This window comes from Lotus japonicus, chromosome 1, assembly GCF_012489685.1.
Source record: "Lotus japonicus ecotype B-129 chromosome 1, LjGifu_v1.2".
In the NCBI taxonomy this organism is placed as follows: Eukaryota; Viridiplantae; Streptophyta; class Magnoliopsida; order Fabales; family Fabaceae; genus Lotus; species Lotus japonicus.
Genome location: NC_080041.1, coordinates 17,329,060 through 17,353,399, shown reverse-complemented (window position 1 = coordinate 17,353,399; position 24,340 = coordinate 17,329,060). Strand labels below are relative to the sequence as shown.

The window sequence follows — 24,340 nt, the reverse complement described above, 5'->3', positions numbered from 1 at the left end:
TAGAGAGAAAGGTAAAGTGAAAGAAACAATAGACGGTAGTAATGGGGAATTAGATTTCCCACCCCTGGGTTTAGAATTGCCACCCCATTTAAAAGTGGGGAAAAACCAATATTGCCCCTCCGTGTTTTAGTCCGAATGTATAACATTCGGACTCCTCCGAATTTTCAAATGTCGGACTCAGTTAATAATAGAACAAAACTATCAATTCAGATTCACATTTGTAACGGGACAGAACATCAACTCTCGGACTGGTTCAGGAGAAGCGACCCAGAGGCACCCAAATCGACCCACACATCACGACCAAAAGCAACCAAGAATCATCTGTGATTCAAAACCGACCACACTGAGGTAATTTGTTGGAATCCACGACCAAGAATCATGTGTATTTTGAATCATGTGTATTTTGATGAGTTAGTGTTGTGATTTCAAATTTAGGGTTTCAAATTTAGGTATTTCAGATTAGGTTAGGTTTCGAATCCCTTTTTATGAGTTGATTTGGTGAAATTTCATTCCTATTGTGATTTCTGGGGTATATGGGGTTCTGAGGTGCGAATTTGGGGATATTCGTACTCCGAATCTTGAAGATTCGGACTGGTTCAGGACTTCAAGATTCGGACTGGTCCAGGACTTCAAGATTCGGACTTGAGAGATTCAGTACTGTCTCTCCTATTGCTTCTGTTATTGTTTTTCATGATAAGATGAATGGGGTGAAGATAATTTCCATGCTTTTGGCTATCTTAGGGTAGTGGTTAAGGACATAACCAACTTGAGATTTCACATTTGAATTTCATAACATTATTTGAATTGTATTGAAATTTCATAACATTAGTTTACTGTGTATACTTGTGGATTGCTTCAACTAGTTAGTTACTCATTACATAGCTATTAATCTGTTTTCCTTATTTTTTCTGATAGATTATGGCGAGGACAAAGCAAACTAAGAGGGTATCGTCTGAAGAGTTGGCCGATCGTCGTGCCTATCTCCACGCTTCTCATAGGCGAGGTGATCATGATACAGATGTGTCGACTTCTCGGAAGCGGGCTAGGAAGGGGGCTCCGAAGGCGACCACTGAGGTTCCTGCCCCTGCTACTGAGGTTCCTGCTACTCAGGTTCCTGATACTGAGGTTCCTGCCCCTGCTACTGAGGTTCCTGCTACTCAGGTTCCTGCTACTGAGGTTCCTGCTCTCTCGACGCCTGAGGTTACTGCTACTGAGGTTTCTCCTCAGTCGACGCCTGAGGTTACCGCCCACGATACTGTTGAGCCTTCCACCTCTTCACTTGATATTGATGCAGTTGAGGAGTCGGAGTCGGAGTCGGGGTCGGAGTCGGGGTCTGAGTCTGAGATTGAGGGTGAGGATGTAGAGGTAGAGGATCCGAATATGCCGCCGCTCCAGAGAGATCCACCGTTTCCTGGTGGGCCGGTTGAGTTGTCACTTCTGCAGCATTACCCGGATCACATAGCGCCGTGGACGTGGCATACCCTACTAGGCACCACTGACCCTCGTTATTCTGAGCGAGGTGATTTGAGGCTTGCCACTGCTGGTACGAAGCTCGGGCTGATGACGTGTGAGGGGGACAATTACAGGGAGGTCCGCTTGATTGTGGAGAGGAGCGGACTGTATCCACTGGTCAGGTGCAGCTATGTAGAGACGGATCCAGGGCTTATATCGGCCCTTGTGGAGAGGTGGCACGAGGAGACTAGTAGTTTCCACATGCCATTTGGGGAGATGACTGTCACCCTTGACGACGTCTCCGCTCTTCTTCACATCCCGGTTGGTGGGAGATTCTACACTCCAGGAGTGGCCTCGAGATATGATGTGGCAGAGACCTGCGCTTTGCTGTTAGGGGGGGATGCAGATTTGTACATGGCTGAGTTTGATAAGCTTAGGGGTCCGACTATGAGGTTCAGCTTCTTGCGAGACCTTTACCCGAAAGCTGTTGCAGGTTTGTTTCATTCATTATCTGAACTTTTTCCAACTATTATTTATATTTACTTAATCATAATTGGTATTACATTGTAATGTAGAGGGGCGGTACGAGCATGCAGCCAGGATGTACCTGATGCATCTTGTTGGCGCGACATTGTTCGCCGACAAGAGTGGGGGGCACTCATTCTCCGCCCGTTGGATAGGCATGCTACAGGATCTTGAGCGGGTGTCGGAGTTCGCGTGGGGCGCCATGGCCCTTGCCACGTTGTACGACCAGCTTGGACAGTCTTCTCGCAGCGGGGTCAAACAGATGGGCGGTTACACTTCCCTGTTGATGGCCTGGGTCTTTGAGCACTTTCCAGACAGGCTCGTTCGCCGGTATGCGAACCCGGCTTACACAGAGGACCAGCCCAGAGCACGTAGGTGGACAGAGTCACGGTCGGGGCATGCTAGGCTTGACGAGAGGCGAGTACTACTTGATGAGTTGACGGCCGACGACGTCACTTAGACTCCATATGAGGCCCACAGGGAATGGCGACAGCGGGATGAGAGGGCTTTGTTCTCAGGCTACATTCGGTGTCCCTATCCCCCTGCTGTGCGACCTCATCTTCCGGAGCGGGTCATGCGACAGTTTGGGTATATACAGACGATCCCGCGCCACCCTAGTGAGATGGATAGATCTCCCGCAGCTGAGGCTGTTGATGCGGCATTCGCAGGTTATGTGCAGTACTCATTCCCTGAGGGCGACCCTGCTATAGAGGAGGGACAGGCTGTGGGCGGTTACATGGATTGGTACGCTAGAGTGTCTCATTGTTTCATCATACCGGATGAGAGGAGGATTGATCTTAGTGCCGTGGTAAATTTTAAATTTTATTTCTATTTTCTTTATGCACTTGTGGTTTTCTGTATGTGATTTACTAACAGCGTTTTTTTTATTATTTACTTTCAGGCTGCTTTGCGTAGGGCTTTAGAAGTCCTTGAGTTGTCACTTGAGGTGGATGATGCTTTGCTGCCAGGCACACAGGCCCGCGCTTTAACGGAGAGAGCACTTCGCATCCTCCAGGACTTGGCTGGGACACAGGGCATTGCTTACGCTGCTGGGAGAGGAGGTCTGGGAGCAGGTGGCCGAGTAGGTGGCCGAGCCGGCGGCCGAGCAGGTGGCCGAGCAGGTGGCCGGGAGGGCGGCAGGGCAGGAGCCAGGGGAGGTCGTAGGGGTAGGGGAGGTCGTCGGGGTAGGGGACAGTAGGGGACATTAGTTGTATGAGCATTTTGTTGACATTACTATTATGATATTAGGAGACTATGTATTTTGCACTACTATTTCGGATTAGTATGAGTTTTATCTTCACTTTAACGTATATTTTTTTTTTATTTTTCACTTTTACCCTAAACCCTAATAATTTGTGAGCTTTATCTTCACTTTAACATTTTTTTTTCTTTTTCACTTTTATAATCAACCCTAATAATTTTAAAAATCAATAACTTTTATAACCAACCCTAATAATCGACCCTTGTAATGGAAACCAAAACCTGGCACTCAACAACACAAACCCTTGTAATGAAGTTTAATCTTCAAGATATAATCCGAAACTTCAACCTTCGGATCAGTATGAAACTTCAACTTCCGGATTAGTATGAAACTTCAACTTCCGGACACCTCTGACAGATTCTACCACCTTTTTCAGCACCATTACTCCATAGCTTCACCTACCTCACCACCATTATGGCCTGCATAAACTCCTCAACCACCAAACCACCCCCCATTACATTTCACTTCTGATCACCCTCACTCCCTCACTTCCTCTTTTCTTACTACCCCTCAACCCCCCACCACCATCATTGCACCACCAACAACAACCTTCATGCACCACCAACAACAACCTTCATCAACCAGCACCACCTTGGTATGTATCATTGCATCCATTATAATTTGCCAATAATATACGTTTGTTTATATTTTCTACCATTTAAATTTCTCTTCATTTTTTGCCACCACCATCACTTCAACTTTTCTGCCCCGACATAAATCCGAATGTTCAAGTCTCGGATTAGTACGAAAGTTATAGTCTCGGATTAGTACGAGAGTTATAGTCTCGGATTAGTACGAATGTTCATTATACGGACTGTTAACCAGTGGCAGATTGGTTTATGCAGGCAGTATGACGAGCACATTTTTCTATGATGATGAAATGCTGCTTCTAAAACAAGATAATGATGTCAGTGAAGGAATGTTGCTTCAACAACAAGATAATGTTCAGCCTATAAGTGTGGATATCACTCATTTATGGTCGACCGATCAGGTATTCATTGCGTATACCATAATGACATTATTGTTTAGTGATGCTTGAATTGATTACTAATTTTAAAATGATATGTTACCACTGTACAGATATTTGAAACTGTTGATGACCTTAAACAATGGGCTAAGAATGTTGGGAAGGACAATGGATATGCGATTGTGACTGGAAGGTCTGATTATTCCAGAAAAGGTGGAAATATGTATATTGTTCTGCGGTGCTCGAAGCATGGTGTGTACATCCCGTACAAGGACCCTAAGTCCTTCAAGTACAACTCCACCGGATCACAAAATTTAAAGAATTAGACCGCGGGCCACTTACAGAGATGCAATATTTGCTGAAGAAGTTGGCAGAAGCCAACTATGTTCACTTTGAAAGACATGAAGAAGATTCGGGTGTCATTATGGAACTTTTCTGGGCTCATCCTAATGCTATTAAACTCTTCAACACATTCCCTCACGTGGTAATCATGGATTGCACATACAAGACAAACAAATTTCAAATTCCATTGCTTGAAATGGTTGGCCTCACTTCTACTGGTCTGACTTACTCCATTGCATTTTGCTACATGACTCGTGAGCGCACACCTGACTATGTTTGGGCCTTGGAGTGCATGAAATCTCTACTTGCTGACCCTGCCCGATTACCTGGAGTGATTGTGACTGATAGGGAATTGGCTTTACTCAGTGCTGTTCGGAATATTTTTCCTGAGGCTACCCATTTACTATGCCTATTCCACATAAACAAGAATGTTGAGGCAAAGTGCAAATTGTGGGTTGACACAACGGATTTTAAAGCCTTAGTGATGCAAAAGTGGAATGAAGTGGTATATGCGGAAACAACTACACAATTTGAGGAGGAATGGAGCGACATGTGTGATATGTGTAAGGATCATCCAAGGTTCACATCGTACATTTATGACACTTGGTTGGTTCACAAGGAGAAATTTGTGAAGGCATGGACAAACAGAGTGAAGCATTTTGGAACGACAACAAGTAACAGGTACTACGCACATGCAATCTTGATAGACTTGCTTCATTTGATAGAATTGATTCATTTAATAGGCTTGTTTCATTTTTTGTATGCATTTGATAGACTTGTTTCATTTGATAGAATTGATTCATTTGATAGGCTTGTTTCATTTTTTGTATGCATTTGATAGGCTTGATAGACTAGCTTCATGTTTGTATGCAGGGCTGAAAGTGCACATGCAAGCTTGAAGAAGATGCTTAGGAATGGCAAGGGTAACCTGTGCGATTCATGGGAAGCAATTGATAGGTTGACCATTGTACGCCACAATGCAATACAAGCATCGTTTGAGCGCAGTATTAACATTGTAGAGCACCGTTTCAAGTCTCCAATGTATAAGAATATGAGAGGATTCGTTGCTAAACATGCACTTCACCTAATGTATGATGAACAAAACAGATTTTGGGGTCATGGTGAGAAATGCGGTTGCGTGATGAAAGTCACTCATGGACTACCTTGCGCTTGTGCACTTCAGAGTATTGCCTCAATTCCGTATGCAGCAGTTGATCCATTCTGGAAGATACTTTCTTGGGAACAAGTGCCTGTTGTGGAGAGTCAAACCTCAAACAGTGGATGCATGCCGCTAGAGATTGAGGCTTTGTGGGCTCATTTCAATACCTTGGATGATGCGGGCCAAAGTATGCTGAGAAGGAAGCTTAAAGAGCTTTATTGTCCTCAAATCAGTTCATTGTGTCCTCCTGAAGTGAAGATAAAGCACAATCAATCGTCCAAGGAGAGGAAAACCAAACCTCCTAGAGGTCAATCAATAGGATCCACCCAGCGTGACCTTTCACATTGGGAACATGTTGACAATCAGACCAAAGAACAAGAATCGAAAGCTAGCAAGAGGAAACCTAGGCTCACCAAAACTCCTAAAACAACTCCAACATCGCAAGCTCCTAAGTCAAAGAACAAGATGGCTATGACGGCCACCGGCTCCAAAATCTACTTACCGGAGTTGCCATCTTTTTTATGGCCATATATACATGAAGTGATAGATGTTGTCGGGGATGGTAATTGTGGATACAGAGCCGTCGCTGCATTGCTGGACCTTCAGAACGGTCAGGACGGTTGGCCTCGGGTTAGGGAAGAGCTGATTGTAGAACTCACACTCTATGAGAAACACTATACACGCATGTGGGGTTATGATGTGGTACAAGCCATGCACAATCGTCTCACTCTCCCTCCTGATGGTAGAGCCACTAAAGCCAAATGGATGCATCTACCGGAGATGGGGTACCTTATTGCTAACCGGTTTCGGGTGGTTTTCATCTCCATCTCGTTAAAATCTAGTTACACTTACCTTCCGATGAGAGGAGGCGCCCCACCGTTAGAACATCCTGTCATAGCTATTGGTCATGTGACCAATCACTTTGTACAGGTATATCCTCAATTAAATACATATCTTCTTTTTTATTAATACACTCTCTTGTCACGTTAAACAATTTATATTGAAATATATCTAATTTTACTACTATACTCTTAAATGTAGCTGAAGTTGGTGTCTGGACATCCTATGCCGCCAATTGCTCCCCAATGGGAATACAACGTTGAAGAACCCGAGTCCGAATGGTGTAAACCGTATAAAGAGCGTTTGGATAGATTTATGGCTGAACACACTGTTTGGATTGGTCCTTGTGTTATTACCAACTTTGATTTAACAGACATAACAGAAGATTGATAATATGATTCATGTTTGTAATGTTGTAACCATGTCTGTAACCATATTATTAGCAAGAATATTTTCCTACATGTATTAAGACAATGCTCCAGTATTGTAACGAGGTCTGTTTGTCCCATATTATTGTCACTGCATTTTCACGTTTCTGTCTGTGACAGTATCTGGTTTTAGAGGTACGAATCTTGAAGTTTCATATTAATCCGGGTTTTCAACTCTCGGACGTCTTAAAAAGGGGGGTGGTAAATTTAATTATGAATCAGTCCGGAACTTATAGTCCTGGATTGATCCGAAACTTAAAGTCCTGGAGTGATCCGAAACTTATAGTCCTGGATCACCCTTATCAAGCAGCAGAATGCCTACACAACCAACTCTGACCACCATCAATTACAATCTCAACCACCATCACTGCCTACACAACCAACTCTGACCACCATTAATCTTCACCACCAACCCCATTACTCATTCCTCCTACACCATAAATCCCTTTACTTCCTATATTAGTCCCCTATGCACCAAAGGCATCCTACACCATTACATTACTTCCCTTCTTCCCTTGTTGCAGGAAATAACCAGAAGAAATGGAACAAGATCCACCATCAACCTTCATCCGCCCTTGCAAACGCCAAGACAACCTTGCCTCCAGCTCTCGTCCTCTCATTCCCGGCCCAGCTGGCGCCGTCCAGGCCGCCATGATTCACCGCAGATCCACCGACGACAAACCAAACATTTCAACCCAACAATTCGTTAGGCAAGTCCTCCAAGACGGCCACGACACCGATCCCGATTTCCAATCCAATGCTTGGCTTTCAGCCCTGCAATTAAACGGATCTGCCACTCCTCTGGGCGCAATCACTCACCATCATGAAAGAGTAGATCACGTCATCGGTGTTATCAAATCCTGCAATCCCAATGGGTTTGGAGATGCAACAGTTACACTCAAGGTATTTCCTTATTCCTCCTTATATTTCAGTGAAATGATTCATGTTTCTCTCATGACATCTGAGATTGAGATTCAGGACCCTACGGGCACTGTTGGCGCTAGTATCCATCACAAGGTCTTCACTGAAAGCGTATTTGCGAAAGACATAACTGTTGGATCTGTTCTGCTTCTCCAAAAGGTTAATCTATAGGCAACTTTAACATTTTAAGCTTCTTTGGACAACTTGGACATCACATCGTTTCTTCACTTTGCTTTCAGGTCGCTGTGTTCTCTCCTAGAAAGTCTAATTGTTATCTGAATATAACCTTGTCCAATGTAGTCAAGGTATGATAATCTTCTTCCACATCTAAAATAAAGCATTTGAATCTTTTCCACATCTACAACAAAGCATTTGAATCTGTTTTCATTATACAGGTATTTTCAAAGGACAGTGCACCTCCACCTGGAAGCTTCACAAACATAACAGAAGATTAATATTAGTTCTTTACTAATCTATATTAAGGACTATTTGTGTAACTTTTGAAATGCTGAACTTAGATTTCGTATTGTTATTTTGCTTTACTTTTCTAATGCTTAACTTGGATTATTGTATTGTAATTTTGTTTAAATTGGATTATGTAACTTTTCAATTTTAAAGTCATGTTATATTTGCTGCAATTGGACTAAAGTCATGTTATTTTAACTGTAATTAAAGAATCCGAAGGTTTAACTCTCGGACTAGTCCAGAACATCAACCTCTGGACTGGTATGGAGGTTTAAGTCCCGGAGGGTATTCCCGGCATTTTTTTAAAAAGACTAGGGTGGCAATTCTAAACCCAGGGGTGGGAAATCTAATTCCCGTAGTAATGTTGTAGGATTTAGGAGAACAATGTACATGCATCCATAATGATACAATGGGTAATACATTTGCTCATTTCCTTGTGAAACTAGAAGTGCCATCCCCTGTGGAGTATATTTACAATAGGTCTTCTTAGGGTATTGTTAATTCTTTGGGAGTTTCTTTTTTGAGTATGTAGTTGTTGTTTCTTTTGCTCTCTCGGTACCAAAAAAAATAATTTACACAAAATATAAAATTGTCAATTTCAAAAAACAGTGATCAAAATTTAAAATTTCAGAAAAATATATTAAACTCTTGAGGTCAAAAGTTTAATCCTTAGAAGATGCACTTTTGGAAAGACCTTTGATATTTATCACATCTGAGTCGAACAGAATTACCTCAATAAATGATACATGTGTTTAAAAAAGTATTATCCATTTTATTTATCTTTATGATATCCTCTACAATTATTTATTTATTGAATTTTTTAAAAACTTTACATCGGAGTAGGATTTAATTTGTATACATTGTCAGCGTAAAACTTCTTTACACATATATTCAATTATTTGTCACCACATAAGAAAATAATCATTTAATTTAATTAAGATAAAAATATTTATTTTTAGTGCAAGACATGAAATGATTGAATGTCTGTATAGAGTAGTTTTACAATGTCACTATCAAATTAAACTCAAACATTAAGCAGACAATATTTTAAAGAATCAACATGGAAGCTATAATTTGCTTTGTTGTTGAGGAGGAGGTGTTGACGAAGAAGAGAGTGTTGATGAAAAAGAACATGGACTTGGATGCGAGTGTTGACTTTTTTGTAAATGATTTTTTATAGAGTAATGTTGTCAAATCCAATTCATAACTGATTAATTTTGGTACCTTTAAAAAAAAATTGGTAAATTAACTCTCACCTCTAAGCTAGCTTTTGAGGTAGAGTTAAACCTGACCTGAATTCTAAGATCGTATCGGAGCTAGTTTTGGGCGTGAGAAAGTGTGTTGAGAAGTTTCACATTGAGTAGAGATATATGGTCAAGATAATCCTTAAAAAGGGTAGAGTAACCTCATCTCTAAACTAGCTGCTGCACTTCCTCACTATCACTCACCAATTAGTAGCATGTTTGAATCCATTATAAACATCACAAAATCACTTTCCCCAACAAAAGCTTCTCCTAGTAGCTTCTTCAAGAATTTTTTTCCCCCAAACATTAAAATCTACCGCATTTCCAATCTCATACTCTGATGTGTGAATTAGTGTTTGGAGTACATATCTGTGTTAAGATTGGTATAACTCTGTTTCAAATAAATAGCAATTGAATGCCGTCTGTCAATGATACTATTTTCTTCCGTTCAAAAATATTACAAACAAAGCCACAACAAGAGCATTGTCTAGAGTCCCAGGAAAAATTGTAAGGCAAAATTTACCCCTACTGACATACAGTTGATGAAGCTTGTACATCAAGCTAGCCTGCACACAAGTACAAATTCAAAATTAACCTTTTTGATCATCTGAAATAATGCACGTTCAAGAGTGTAGTCATTTTCTCTCAAGCTGAGGGAGCCAATCATGTTTCAAGAGATACACGTATATTCAGTTTCCAAATTTAATTCCTCTCTTCTTCATGTTCCAGATGTACTATATAGATATGCTATGATCATATAAAATGGCACCAAGAGAATCCTCTATCATAATTCACAAATGTCAGCTTTAAAATCAAGAGCGAAACTCTTGTCCTCAAGTCAAGCCCAGGCTTCTTAGTAACAGAAGTTCAATTCATATTCAGTATTCTTAAGCATAATGTATCTATAATACTATTCCAGATATGAATACAATTATACAAACACACGCACATACACAAAAGTTCAACATTCAAGATAATTTCAATTATATATGAACTATTAGACTTTGTGAGTGTAATTAGTTAGAGGAATTAAACTAGTTATAAGCTGTTAGAGTGAATCAGTTAGAGGTAGTTACGAGTTAGTTTTGGAGGGAAAGTTAGTTTTTTAATTTTCAGCTTCAGTTGTACATATATATAGTGCACTCTTCTTCAGATCAATACAATTTCAAACTTTACTAAATTAATCACTCTCAATATGGTATTAGAACAAGTTCAATTGCAATTACAACAACTCTTTCAATTGAAGGTCATTGGAGATCTTAAGTTTTTTCTTTTCCTAGAGATAGCAAGAAGTAGCAAAGGCATACATCTTTCACAGAGAAAGTATGCTTTACAGTAACTAGATGATACTGGCAACACAGGGATGCAAGCCTCAATCTGTTCCGTGGATCCTAATAACAAGTTTAATGACACTGATGGAGAATTACTTGTCAAACCTTCAGTGTGTTGAAGACTCATTGGCTGTACCTCAGTTTCTAGGCCAGATATCGCATATGCGGTTCACAAATTGGGTCAGGTCATGTCAAAGCCTCGCCTTCCTCACCTCCAAGCAGTAACTCAAATTCTGCACTACCTTAAACCCAATCCTGGCCAAGGTCTCTTGCATCCTGCGGTGTCCAATTCCAAGCTCTCTCTGGCAGAGAGTCTCTGCCTTTGCTGATGCTGATTGGGGAGGAAGTTTATCCACCAGAGAATCAACCAAAGGTTATTGTGTATACCATGGTGATGCATTGATCTATTGGAAGTCCAAAAAAACAGCCAACAGTTTCTAGATCTTCAGCAGAGGCCGAAGTACTGGGCCTTGGCACGTGTTCGCTCAGAATTGTTGTGGCTTCATCGATTGTTTCATGCCTTTGGTGAAGGCATTGCTTCTGTTATCGTCTACTCAGACAATGTTTCTGCAATTGCATTAGCATCCAATCCAACTTCTCATGAAAGATCCAAGCATGTGGATATAGATGTGCATTTTATCGGGGAGCATATGGCCTCTAGTTTCCTTCGATTACTGCATGTACAATCTCAGTTTCAGCTAGCTGATTTGCTAACTAAACCCCTTCCCTAATCACGTTTTGTATTTCTTCTTTCCAAGTTAGGAGTTCATAATCTCTATCTCCCAACTTGAAGGAAAGTATTAGACTTCGCGAATGTAATTAGTTAGACCACTTAAATTAGTTAGAAGCTGTTAAACTGTTTGAGTGAACCAGTTAGAAGTAGTTAGGAGTTAGTTTTGGAGGGAAAGTTCGTTACTTAATTTTCAGTTTCAGTTGTGATATATTATATAGTCTACTCTTCTTCATATCAATACAATTTCACACATATCTCAATTCATCACTCTCAAAATGAACTATGAACTATGATGGTGAAAAATACAATGAAATTTGGATACTTGTAAAACTTTGAAGCTGGTGAATCATGAACCTAGACTTCAATAAAATCAATTTTGTACCTGTGCCACCAAGTCAGTGTCTTTGTAGATGCTACATGATCTCTGAAAAGGCGATCCTCTCAATTTCAAATCACAACCTTCATTGTTCGGCCTCTCGCCATCGAAAAAAACCTCCAATTCAACTCTAGTAAGCGTTTTCAGAGTCCTCTCCACTCTGAACACAAGATCCTTGTCTCCATCACCATTCCCCTTATAGCATTTCCATGACCCCTTCTACCAAAATAAGAAAAATTGTATTTAAAAAATGCTAGAATGTCTTTTTTTTTTTTTATTTGGGAAAAATTACGTGACAAGTGTCGGTAAAAAGTGACTGTTTCAACCTATAGGTCCAGAGTTCGAATCCTATGAGCCCGAAGACGACCTTTGTTCGGGTCGAAATTGCGAGAACAATTTAAGACACAGAAGTGAAAACAGAGACTAACCTCGTGGCGGTAGATGGAGAAGATGATGTTGCCGGAGGCATCAAGCAAGAGCTTTTTCTTGTAGTTCCGATTGGGTGGGTGGCGGTTCACCGTGAAGAGTATGTTACCCAACGCATCGGCGAATGCGAGGACGCCACGTGGAGCTCCGGCGTGTTTTTTGGAACCGAAGAGGTCAATTGGGATGTGCAAACTCCCTGATCCTGGATACGATGACTCTGAAGTTTCCAATTCCATGTTTGTTTTGTCTACTTCTTCCTCTCTCTTTCCATCCATTGTTATCATACAAAATACAAAATTATTTTCTAAAAAGAAAAATAAAGCAAGGTTTTTTGGGGTTTAATTAAAAAAAAATTTCAGATAAATAATTCTTAAAGAGGTAAGGGATGTGGAGAATGGAATGAGATGCTTTCGGCTGCTGTAATGTCTGCTTTTTCTATTAGACTTGTCGTCATACACAGTTAGAGGACTATAATTTTCTTAATGTTTTTTTCATGTTGAAGTTATTACTTGCATTTTTTCTGATAAATATTCAAATGATATCACATATTTAACCTATATTTAACAGAATGAAGAGATTAAGTGACTGTTAGAACCAGAAGGTTCTCTAGAGAGAGAGAAAACTAGAAAGAGATAAGTCTTGAGAGAAAAATGATTAATTGTTTATTAATTGCTCTCACAAACTCAGTTACATTGTGTACTATATATAGCACTCATTAACTATACACTAGTTAATCCTCCTGAGCCTAACTAACTATATGAATTACACTTGCTTCAACACACCTCCCTAATTCATACTAGCTAAACTAACAATTCCAAGCTGCACCTTCAGCTTTACAAAAGTGTCCCTCTTCAAGGGCTTTGTGAGTATATCTGCAAGTTGTTCCTCAGACTTGCAAAACTCTAACTTCAAGTTCTTCTTGTCTACTTGATCTCTCAGAAAATGATACCTGGTCTCAATGTGTTTACTACGACCATGAGACACATGGTTCTTGGCTAGATTGATTGCTGACTTATTGTCCACTAGCAGTAGCATAGGATCTTCAGTGTGCATTCCCATTTCCTTGAGCAATGACTGCAACCATAAAGCTTGACATCCACCCATGCAAGCTGCTATGTACTCAGCTTCACATGATGACAAGGCTACAACTTGTTGCTTCTTTGAACTCCAACTCACTGATGCATCCCCATATCTGAACAAATAACCAGTGGTGCTTTTTCTATCACTTTTATCCCCACACCAGTCAGCATCTGTGTAGCCATACACAACTTTTAACTCCTTATTCTTCTCAGCTGGGAACAAAATCCCATGATCCATGGTTCCCTTCAAGTATCTAAGCAACCTCTTTACTGCCAGCATATGAGAATGTTTAGGATCCTCCATGAATCTGCTGACTAAGCCAACACCATAGGCTATGTCAGGCCTGGAGTTGCAAATGTACCTCAGAGAGCCTATCATCTGCCTGTAGAGAGTTGAATCAACAGCTTGATCTTCAGGGACTCCTGTGCTCAACAAATTTCCAGTTTCAACAGGAGTTGAAGCCGGATTACATTCAAGCATATTGAACCTTCTAAGTACATCAGTAATGTACTTTTTCTGATGCATTAGAATCCCATCATCACTTCTGAAAAACTCAATCCCTAAGAAATATGAAAGGGACCCCAAATCTGACATTTCAAACTCCAATTTCAATTTTCCTTTGAAATCCTCAATCTCATCATCCTTGCTGCCAGTTATCAGTAGGTCATCTACATATAGGCATATGATCATCAAAGAATCCAGGGAGTTACCTTTAATGTAGATACCATGCTCACTTTTGCATCTATGAAATCCAAGCTGCAAGAGAAAGCCATCTATCCTCTTGTTCCAAGCTCTGGGAGCTTGCTTTAATCCATAGAGTGCCTTATGCAATCTGTACACCTTCTTTTCTTGGTTAGAAACTTCAAATCCAGGTGGCTGAGATACAAACACTTCCTCATCCAGTGGACCATTCAAGAATGCAGATTTAACGTCCATCTGGTATAGAGACCATTTCTGAGAACTTGCAATTGCAATAACTAGCCTTACTGTCTCTATCCTTGCCACAGGAGCAAAAACCTCATCAAAATCCAGCCCTGGTCTTTGCAAGAAACCTTTGGCCACTAGCCTGGCTTTGTACTTAGCCACTGTCCCATCTGGCTTCAATTTCACTTTATAAACCCACTTTACTGAGATAGCTTTCTTCCCAGTGGGTAATGAAGTGAGTTCCCATGTGCCATTCTTCTCAATGGATCTGATTTCCTCCTTCATAGCTTCAATCCAGTGAGGTTCCTTAGCTGCCTTCTCAAAAGTCACTGGTTCCATTTCAGCTAAGAGAGCCATGTGCACAAAATCACCTTCAGATGTGATTGTGGAATCAGGGAACACCTCATAATCCCTCAATCTAGCTGGAAATTGTCTTTCCCTTTGAGGTCTCTGAGTTACAGTAGTAGTGGCAGTACCTTCACCACTTGTAATTTCCTGACCACTGTCAAAGTCTAGATAAGAGACTTTCCTTGAAGCTGTTGTATCTGAGCTCCAATCCCATTGTTGAGACTCATCAAACCTCAAGTCTCTACTAAATGAACTGCTATCAGTTGCAGGGTCAAACACCTTATAAGCACCTGTTGAATGATATCCTAGGAGAATCAATCTTTCACCCTTATCATCCAACTTCTTCCTCTTATTATCAGGGACATGCTTATAGCAAATTGAGCCAAACACCCTAAAGTGCTTCACACTTGGCTTGTTTCCTGACCATGCCTCCTCTGGTGTCATGTTCTTCAGCCTTTTTGTACTGCACCTGTTCAGAATGTAGGCTGCAGTAGCCACTGCTTCACCCCAAAACTTCTTGGGAAGCTTTTTAGTCTTCAACATACTCCTAGCCATATTGAGAATGGTTATGTTGACTCTTTCAGCAGTTCCATTATGCTGAGGAGTGTATGGGGCAATCACCTCATGTGTGATGCCTTCCTTTTCACAGAAATCAGAAAACTCATGTGAAACATACTCCCCTCCTCCATCACTTCTCAGCAGCTTCAGCTTCTCACCACATTGTTTCTCAACAAGTCTCTTGAAGCTTCTGAATTTTCCAAAGACTTCACTCTTTTTCTGAATGAGATACACCCATAACTTCCTTGTGAAATCATCCTTGAAAGTCACAAAGTATCTATTCCCTCCAATAGATTGAACCTCAAAAGGTCCACACACATCACTATATACAACTTCTAATGGTTTAGTAGTTCTAGTTGGTATATGTGAAACAAAAGAGTTTCTGGACTGCTTACTTGTCATGCATTCATCACACAATTCAGTTGGTGATTTGATGTGAGGTAGTCCAGTCACCAATCCTTCCTTGCTCATCTGTTCCAAGCTCCTGAAGTTGAGGTGACCCAATCTGTGATGCCACTTCCATGATTCATCAGCCACTGCCTCCAAACACTTGTGATCTTTGATGTGAAGGGGAACCTTGAATGTCTTGTTCTGTGAGAGTGGTGCTTTGAGAATCAGAACCCGCTTCTTGTTGAAAACCTTTAGCATTCTGTCCTCTAACCTCATCCTGTACCCTTTGTCAAGTAGCTGGCCTAGGCTGAGAAGATTGTTCTTCATCTTAGGCACATACAAGACATTTGCAATGTAGGAAGTTTTTCCATTCTGCCTCTGGAACATCACCCTCCCAATTCCTTCTGCACGAATGAAGCTATCATCCGCAAATTTCACCCTTGTCTTCACAGAATCATCGATGGATACAAACCACTCCTTGTGCCCAGTCATATGATTGGAGCACCCTGTGTCAAGATACCAGTTGTTGGAAGCATTCTGGTCATTCTTGGTAGTCACCATTAGCACCTTGCTCTCAGATTCTTCAGTGTTCAAATCTGGATTTTCACACCTTGCTAACAACAGAACCTCATCAGAATCTGAATCATCATCTTTGGCTAATCTGGCTTCCTCTTCCTTGCCTCGGGTAGCCTTCTTTTGCTTGCATTCTGAAGCAAAATGCCCCCAATTTCTGCATTTGAAACACTGGATCTTGCTCTTATCCTTCTTCTGTTTCCCATTGTTCTGGTTTCCACCTTTCTTGGCATGACTTGAATCAGAATTTGACTTCTGAGATCTTTGCTCTTGTGAGCTTGATCCTCCACCATCATTCCTCTTATCCCCAGTCCATTTTCCCTTGTCTTTCTTCTTATCATTCTGCCCAGAATTATTTTTTCCTCTCCATTGAGCACTCAAAGCTTGTTCAGATTCCCTATCACCTGATCTCTCCTTGAATCTTTGTTCATGTGCCTCTAAGGATCCTTGTAACTCATCGATCTTGAGAGTTTCAGCGTCCTTAGATTCCTCTATTGCTACCACTACATGATCAAATTTGGGAGTAAGGGTTCTGAGTACCTTTTCAACAATTCCTTGATCTGGCATGCTCTCACCATAGGTCTTCATTTGGTTGGTCAAGCTTCTGATTCTGGTGAAGTATTCTGCAATAGATTCTTGCTCCTCCATCTGAAGCAGTTCATATTGCCTCCTCATCGTCTGGAGTCTAACTTTCTTCACCTTTGCCAACCCAGAATGACTTTTCTCCAATATCTCCCATGCTTCTTTTGAAGATTTTGCCTTTGAGATCTTCTCAAAATTTGCAGCATCAACGCACTGATGAATCAAGAAAGTTGCCTTGCAATCCTTCTTCTTGGCTTCACTGTGTGCAGATTTCTGGGTTTCAGAAGAAGATTCAGTGATTTTTTCAAACCCAGATTCAACAACCTCAAGGCACTCTTGGAATCCGAAAATTGCTTTCATCTGGACACTCCAATGCTCATAATTCTTCCCATCGAGAGTAGGAAGATTCATCGGAAGCGAATTCGATCTTGACATTGCCCTCTGTTCTTCGATTCTTCTTGAATTCTCTTCAATTCTCTCAACCCGTTGATCTCTGCCTTGAGCTCCGCCACTGGAACTCCTAGCGCCGCCGCAGCACCACCTTGCACCGCCCTGGGCACCACCACAGGCTCCTGATTGATGAGCTCTTGATACCACTGTTAGAACCAGAAGGTTCTCTAGAGAGAGAGAGAGAGAGAAAACTAGAAAGAGATAAGTCTTGAGAGAAAAATGATTAATTGTTTATTAATTGCTCTCACAAACTCAGTTACATTGTGTACTATATATAACACTCATTAACTATACACTAGTTAATCCTCCTGAGCCTAACTAACTATATGAATTACACTTGCTTCAACAGTGACAAAGACTTCATAATGAGAAAACATGAGAAAATTTATGGGAGGTTCCACTCCCAACACACAACACATTAACTTTGGAGCATGCACTAAGGAAAATTTTGTTTGTAATCAAATACGTTCTCCCTCCATTGCTAGTTCATTTTAAATAATTCTCTTATATTAGAGAAAAAGCAAATTCTGTGGTATCCTGAAATTTTTTGGGTACACTACCCCGACTAGATGAAATTGTGAAATTAATGTTGGTGATTTTAGAATCATCAATGTATTTTAGTAGTAATGTGATCTACTATAGGCTGATGCAATTACGCGTTAGGCTCGGAATCGAGTCAGGTTAGTGCGGAGTGCACGCTCGGTGAGTCAAAGCATAATTGACCGCGAATACGAACCGAGGTCCAAGGGGCGGAGCCCGCGGGCGGGGTGCGGGGCAGCGCCCCGTTCGAAATTTTTCCTGAACAGTTGTGACCCTAGTTTGAAATTGTTTGAAGAATTGTGACTTTTCGGAACAATTGTGATCATTCGTGCAAACACAACCTTCTATATAAGGTTGCTTGCAGCCTAAGGAAAGAGTACACAGAAAACAAAACTAGAATCGCTCTCTACTTTCTGATCTGTTCTCTATTGCCAGAAGCAAATTGATCTTCAAAATTATCCCAACAAGGATTTCGTGAACCCAGGCAAGAATAGAGTCGAAATACTTTGTTCGGAAAGTGTGCAAACACGATTTTCGAAGTTATCCAGGATTATCATACCCAAAATTCTAACAATTAAAGGACAGAAAAACAGAGAAGTTTAGACATTTTAACTTTTCTTGGAATCTTAGACGTTATGTTGGTTGTTGCAGTTCTTTTTAAGACATAATCTAGTGGTGGAAGTGGAAATGTATGCAATGTAAAAACAAGAGAGTTATTGACCACAATAAAGGTGAGATATGGAAATTGTTGTCCGGCGAATGACAAGATAATGAGATAATCTACTAAAACGCTCATGAATGATGGTGCTAGAGGCTTTTAGAAGTTAAAAAAATTGGATATAAAGAGGTTTTACATCATTTAAGGTACCGTACCCCCATTTAAATTAAGGTACCACAGCAAGCACCATTAGAAAAATAGTTAAAAACAGTAAATTTATAAAAGAATTCAATCACTTTCTTAGATTACATTTATTTAATTTCTTATGTATTTCTCTCTTTAAGTTTATTATTTCAAAATCTCATTATCTCTTTTATATTAAATATGACGATAATTTTCGAAAAAATATTTAATGTTGCATTGATATCGTAAAATGACTCATATTTAGGAATAAATTATTTTTCACAAAAATGAACTTATATATAGGAACGAAGGGAGTAGTATAATTTGGACGAAAAATTATTAAATTATAGCATATCTTATAAAAAGTTATTAGGTACATTGGAAATATAAATTGCACCTTTCATAAATTGATCCCTGAACTTTCCCCACCCAACCCATATAAAAAGTTATTATTATATTACATGTTCGGCCTTTTTAGGGTGGACAAAAATAATTTTGGTCAATAGGTGCACTTAGGGTTTAACTGACAAATCTTCATGAATCCTACTTCTTCCATCATTGCCAGTTGTCGACTGCCCTTCTTTGTTGACGTTGTCATGTCCCCTAAGAACTCTATAGCGTATAAACTTTCATTGATGTCGTCCTTGTCCTTATGGAACTGTTATACTCCATTTATCATTTTTTTTTCTTCCTCTTTCTTCAGGTCTACAAGAGACTTCATGGTCTTAGATACCTGTTGAGAGATTTTTTTACACTAATACTACTTTAAAATCCTTAAGACTCAATTGTAGTACAATATATAGTTTTGTTGTATCCGCAGGGAATTGGTAATACTATGTCGTTCAATAGTTTAGTAACTTAACTAATGGAGTTTCACAAGATTTTGAGTTGATATTTGAAACAAATAGAAATGAAAACAATGATAGAAAACAACAATGTAGAGGAACTGCTGGGATTAGATTTCATTGATAAAAAAATTTGTATCCTATAGATTCAAATGCATGTCAGGCATATGCATATGATTCATCAACACCAGTTCAACCCTACATCATCGATCTCTCGCATGAGTGGATAGCAATAACTCTCTAATCCTAAACATTGATCTCCTACATGATTAAGAAAGAAAATTATCATGAAGTTTAGGTGTTCAATGACTAAAAAACCTGACTCTATCTCTAGAAATTAGGACTATTAGGAGATTAACTATATTTCAAACTCAAAACGATATAGCTCTTACTCTCACGTCGAATCAAGCAATATGTTCCAGGTGCGCAAACTAAAACATAACATGAAGATCAAGAGAAAATCACTAAATCATAAGCAAAGGAACATGTTAATATATAAACTGAATCAAACAAAATACATAGAGAGTTATCAACGACATCTAAACCCAGCAAAAGAGATTAGTTATCCATTCCCATGGATAACTTTACAAACATGGAAAAGAAACGAGAAGAATCAAAGACTCCGCGATGTCTCCCGTCGAATCCGGCACCAAATCCTCCTCTCCAAGTGCTCCTAGCTTTCTCCCATGTTTATAAGGTATGGAAGTGAAGAGAAATGAAGAAAAGATGAAAAAATTCGAGCTATCTCTGTTCTGCCCTATTTCTGTCCATTTACAGAGTTTATGTCGTCTTAGCTCGAGCGAGTAGCTTTCTTCATGTGTGGGTTTCCTGCACTGCCATACTCGCTTGAGCGAAATTCTATCTCGCTTGAGCGGGATTCTTCCCTGGAACTTTGACTGGAGCAACGTTTCTTTGGCTTGAGCGAGTTCTTTGCTCAAAAATGGATTTCTTCACACTCTTGTTTCTTTTCTTCAATGAAATCTTCATGGATTCTCTTTAGCATCCATCATACATCAAAAATAGAGATTAAACTCAAAATTTAACATAAAATCTACACTAAATCAATTTATTTACTAAACTACACAATTTTTACATTCTTGTTTCTTTTCTTCAATGAAATCTTCATGCATCCATCCTACATCAAAAATAGGGATTAAACTCAAAATTTAACATAAAACCTACACTAAATCAATTTATTTACTAAACTACACAGTTTAGGGTTAAATTGATATGAAACTCCGCACTTTTATCATAGATAAGTGTCCAAAGTAATATGGAAAGCTAGGTAAATTTAGCACTTATCAATACCACAAACACCATCCTTACTAAGCCCCCAACCTCGTTGACTGTCTTCATGACCCTAGGTTAGCTAGATGCAAAGGGTGCCCCCCTTTTCTCTAGCTCGGCCCATAGTTGGCCGAGCATCGCTGCTAACCACTACCTTTGTCTCTTTCGCTCCTTCGCATGTCATCATTAACCACCAATAATTGTTCTGTCGTGAGCTCTATAGCGCTCGATCGCTATGTTTCTTCAACAACCCTCTTTCCACTCTTCTTTTTTATTGTTCCTTTTATTCTTATCATTTCCCCATCGCTCTCTACTCCTCTTCTTTCTCCTCCGTCGTGGACCTCCCACCTCCCGCTGATAAATACAATGAGATATCTGTGTATCATCATGGTTAGGTTCTATATACAAATATCACATTCCACATTTTCAGCCACGTCATCCCCTTCGTCAAAATAATCCCCCACCAATACCTACAAATTCTGTAAGTGTGATGACAACCTTCGCACCAATACCTACATTTTCAGCTTCAATGGCCTCAAGATCCAGCTTGCTAACCAGAGCTTCATCTTCCCTGAAAATGGGTAGTTGTTTTCACTTTCTAATCACACAAAGTCGGCAGAGGTGGTGGAAGTTAGGAGAGATAGTTGGGTTTTGGGTTAGAATATTGTATTTAAAATTTTAACCTTTCGTAACCATTTAATTATAACAGCTAATTCCAAAAATTTCATATCCAACGGTGGTTGATCAATGGTTTATCTACAAGTTTGTGTTTGGAGAATGATATTCATCGATATCGTATTATCAAACGGAAGGTTTAAATTTTGTATTACTGAAAGAGGAACTAAGTTAATTCATTTTCAATTATAAAAAATAATTGATTAAGTTCAAAACATTTTGAATTATAAGAATAAATTGAATTTTATAAAATAAGAATCGTATTGACAAATATTGTTCCGTCACAAATTTATTAAAGTTAAACAATTTTGTGCACAAAATTGTATTTAATATTTTCCAACGGATTCATGATAAAATTATCTAATGACAGACAATTATGTATCAAACTTCGTAACTAAAAACAAAATCGGAATCTCAATTGTGGAATATTTAGTGACCAAAATCTCCATCACAAGTTCTCTCACTATACATTTTTGTTAAATCCGTCACTAAATTTGTCACTATCAGCCTATTTTTCAATAGTGAGACAAATGTGCATATTAATTTCGTTACAAACATGACTGCAAAAGATATCAGTACAGTAATTTGATATAGTTATAGAAGTGTAAACGAGTTAATGCTTTGGGCTAGCCGGTTAAATAATTCAAAATAGGGGACTAGAAACATCAAAACAAAAAGAATGACATAGGAAAGCTATAAAAACCAAGTGAATAATAGAGGTAATTTAACATCCTTATCATGCTTTATGTCACAAAAATCAAAACTCAATGTGATTCACCTTAACAAGATATTTATTATTTTTAGCACAACCATAAGACAGTGTGATGATTAACTCACTTCATTCCTTAAACATGATGTTGAAGGTTGGATCATTACTTATGGGAATGAAGTGCATTTCGTGGTCAGTCGTTACCACTTAACGTAAACAACTATAGCAAAAGAATTAGTCACGCTATGAAGTATATGGTCACTCCTTATATGCATGCAACCTAAATTATCCAAAAATTTAAAGGGATCAAAGACTGTGCACCAAGAATATCCCAGCCGAAAACCGAAGACCGACCTGTACAGAATACAGATCTTGGAAATGCACTTTGTCTCTTTGAAGTTTCAACCAAGCCTCTATCAATGGTATGATCAGGATGACAATGAATAAGAAATCGGTTGCACACCTTAAGGCCTAATTATAAATAGATCCAAATAATATAAAGTACCCTATATATATATATATATTTCAATTAATCCAGCAATAAGTTCAGAAACAAATTAATCATGGAAATCCAAGATGGAGAGCATGCTGCTAAACTGCTTTGAGCTCAAGGTCACATATGGAATCACATTTTCAGCTTCATAAATTCCATGACCCTTAAATGTGTAGTTGAATTAGCCATACCAGATATCATACACAACTATGGCAAACCCATGCCACTCTCACAACTCATTGCTTCACTACCAATCCATTCATCAAAATCATGCTACATCCATCGCTTGAAGCGAATCATGGTTCATTCTGGCTTCTTCTCGTGACACAACGTCATTGAGAATGAGCTCGAAGTAGAGTATACGCTAACTGAGGATTCAATTCTGCTCCTTAAGGATCATCCATTTAGTGCCATCCCTTTCTTGCATGCTATGATTGATCCAATTTGGATAGAGTCATGGCATCAATTGTCAACTTGGTTAAAAAATGATGATCATACACTGTTTGAAACAACACACGGGATGTTGTTATGGGATTATGCTAACCGTGATCCCAAACTTAACAAGTCATTCAATGAAAGAATGACAAGTGATGCTAGATTGGTCAGCAGTGTGCTTATTGAGAGTGCAAGGATATGTTCAATGTATTGGAATCATTGGTTGATGTTGGGGGAGGCACAGGGACTATGACTAAGGTCATTGCCAAATCATTTACACATTTGAAGTGCACTCTGTTAGATCTCTCACATATTGCTGACTTGCAAGGAAGTGAGAATCTTGAATATGTTGGAGGGGACATGTTTGAGGAAATTCCTCCGGCTGATGCCATTTTATTGAAGGTAAAATATGAAATTATAGATCTCTTTCAATTTGGATTTTTGTGGAGTTTACAAAATTACAATGAAGTTAAATTAGAAACACATAATTGGTCGATTATAACAAGATTAACAGAAATCAATAACAAAGAAATATTTAGTTTTTTTTTTATATTCTAATGGCTTTTACTTGAATGACAAAGCAGTGGATTTTGCACGACTGGAATGATGAGAAATGTCTGAAAATACTAAAGAAATGCAAGGAAGCAATCAAGAGCAAAGACAAAGAAGAGAAAGTGATTATCATAGACATGGTGATGGAGGAAGAGAAGGGAGATGATGAAGTATTTGAAACAGAGCTATTTTTTGATATACAGATGATGGTGGGGGTCAATGGAAAAGAAAGAAACAAGAAAGAATGACTTAAGTTGATTTCCTTTGCCGGTTTCAATGATTACAAGATAACTTCAGTTCTGGGATTAAGGTCTATTATTGAAATTTATTCAAAGTATAATTAAGCCAAATGCTAGCATAACCTCATCTGACGAGTTCACATTCATTCCACTCACATTCACACATGAGAGATATGATGTGTGATGAGATAGAAATATAAGTGAGAAATATAAAAATAACATTAGTGTTGTTGAGTATTATAGTTGGTGGTTGGCTGCATTTTGCTTAAACAATATGGAAGTGTAACCATGTTGTGTGTGATGAGTTAAACAACATATTTTGGATGATGTGCAACCAGATGTGCTAGCA

General features: G+C 39.4%; 5 protein-coding genes and 1 pseudogene across 6 annotated transcripts; 5 read left to right on the top strand and 1 right to left on the bottom strand.

Moving 5' to 3' along the window:
• The first annotated feature begins 50 nt into the window (after nt 1–50).
• On the top strand, nt 51–3,028 carry LOC130733911 (protein MAINTENANCE OF MERISTEMS-like). The gene is made up of 3 exons (XM_057586201.1): nt 51–348; nt 916–1,945; nt 2,028–3,028. Exons 2-3 carry the CDS (start codon nt 919–921, stop codon nt 2,435–2,437), a joined length of 1,437 nt encoding a protein of 478 aa, XP_057442184.1. The 5' UTR covers nt 51–348; nt 916–918; the 3' UTR covers nt 2,438–3,028.
• A 1,523-nt stretch (nt 3,029–4,551) lies between these two features.
• On the top strand, nt 4,552–6,461 carry LOC130728500 (uncharacterized). Its single transcript, XM_057580002.1, has 3 exons — nt 4,552–5,228; nt 5,421–6,408; nt 6,453–6,461. The coding sequence occupies exons 1-3, from the start codon at nt 4,552–4,554 to the stop codon at nt 6,459–6,461; spliced, it is 1,674 nt and encodes a 557-aa protein (XP_057435985.1).
• Nucleotides 6,462–6,476: 15 nt separating this feature from the next.
• On the top strand, nt 6,477–6,989 carry LOC130733913 (uncharacterized). The gene is made up of 2 exons (XM_057586203.1): nt 6,477–6,636; nt 6,748–6,989. Exons 1-2 carry the CDS (start codon nt 6,487–6,489, stop codon nt 6,934–6,936), a joined length of 339 nt encoding a protein of 112 aa, XP_057442186.1. The 5' UTR covers nt 6,477–6,486; the 3' UTR covers nt 6,937–6,989.
• Nucleotides 6,990–7,277: 288 nt separating this feature from the next.
• On the top strand, nt 7,278–8,705 carry LOC130733912 (uncharacterized). Its single transcript, XM_057586202.1, has 4 exons — nt 7,278–7,877; nt 7,953–8,054; nt 8,135–8,200; nt 8,291–8,705. The coding sequence occupies exons 1-4, from the start codon at nt 7,515–7,517 to the stop codon at nt 8,348–8,350; spliced, it is 591 nt and encodes a 196-aa protein (XP_057442185.1). The 5' UTR covers nt 7,278–7,514; the 3' UTR covers nt 8,351–8,705.
• Nucleotides 8,706–9,959: 1,254 nt separating this feature from the next.
• On the bottom strand, nt 9,960–12,875 carry LOC130733910 (protein LURP-one-related 7). Of its 2 annotated transcripts, none has more exons than XM_057586200.1 (3): nt 12,473–12,875; nt 12,051–12,260; nt 9,960–10,170 (listed from the first exon to the last, which is right to left on the bottom strand). In XM_057586200.1, the coding sequence occupies exons 1-3, from the start codon at nt 12,752–12,754 to the stop codon at nt 10,039–10,041; spliced, it is 624 nt and encodes a 207-aa protein (XP_057442183.1). In that variant the 5' UTR covers nt 12,755–12,875; the 3' UTR covers nt 9,960–10,038. The 2 variants fall into 2 exon arrangements, with proteins under 2 accessions (XP_057442183.1, XP_057442182.1); XM_057586199.1 differs by having other exon boundaries at nt 12,051–12,263; nt 12,473–12,869.
• Nucleotides 12,876–22,835: 9,960 nt separating this feature from the next.
• LOC130728487 (trans-resveratrol di-O-methyltransferase-like) lies at nt 22,836–24,096 on the top strand (annotated as a pseudogene).
• The last annotated feature ends 244 nt before the right edge of the window (nt 24,097–24,340 follow it).

Excerpts from the sequence above, each read along its gene's own strand:
- LOC130733911 (XM_057586201.1), top strand. The coding sequence starts at position 919 with ATGGCGAGGACAAAGCAAACTAAGAGGGTATCGTCTGAAGAGTTGGCC. Across the intron at positions 1,946-2,027 it reads TTACCCGAAAGCTGTTGCAG|AGGGGCGGTACGAGCATGCA; the intron begins GTTTGTTTCATT and ends ATTGTAATGTAG.
- LOC130728500 (XM_057580002.1), top strand. The coding sequence starts at position 4,552 with ATGCAATATTTGCTGAAGAAGTTGGCAGAAGCCAACTATGTTCACTTT. Across the intron at positions 5,229-5,420 it reads GGAACGACAACAAGTAACAG|GGCTGAAAGTGCACATGCAA; the intron begins GTACTACGCACA and ends GTTTGTATGCAG.
- LOC130733913 (XM_057586203.1), top strand. The coding sequence starts at position 6,487 with ATGGGGTACCTTATTGCTAACCGGTTTCGGGTGGTTTTCATCTCCATC. Across the intron at positions 6,637-6,747 it reads TGACCAATCACTTTGTACAG|CTGAAGTTGGTGTCTGGACA; the intron begins GTATATCCTCAA and ends TCTTAAATGTAG.
- LOC130733912 (XM_057586202.1), top strand. The coding sequence starts at position 7,515 with ATGGAACAAGATCCACCATCAACCTTCATCCGCCCTTGCAAACGCCAA. Across the intron at positions 7,878-7,952 it reads ATGCAACAGTTACACTCAAG|GACCCTACGGGCACTGTTGG; the intron begins GTATTTCCTTAT and ends ATTGAGATTCAG. Across the intron at positions 8,055-8,134 it reads CTGTTCTGCTTCTCCAAAAG|GTCGCTGTGTTCTCTCCTAG; the intron begins GTTAATCTATAG and ends CTTTGCTTTCAG.
- LOC130733910 (XM_057586199.1), bottom strand. The coding sequence starts at position 12,754 with ATGATAACAATGGATGGAAAGAGAGAGGAAGAAGTAGACAAAACAAAC. Across the intron at positions 12,264-12,472 it reads TCTCCATCTACCGCCACGAG|AAGGGGTCATGGAAATGCTA; the intron begins GTTAGTCTCTGT and ends TTATTTTGGTAG. Across the intron at positions 10,171-12,050 it reads ACACTGACTTGGTGGCACAG|GCTAGCTTGATGTACAAGCT; the intron begins GTACAAAATTGA and ends ACTTGTGTGCAG.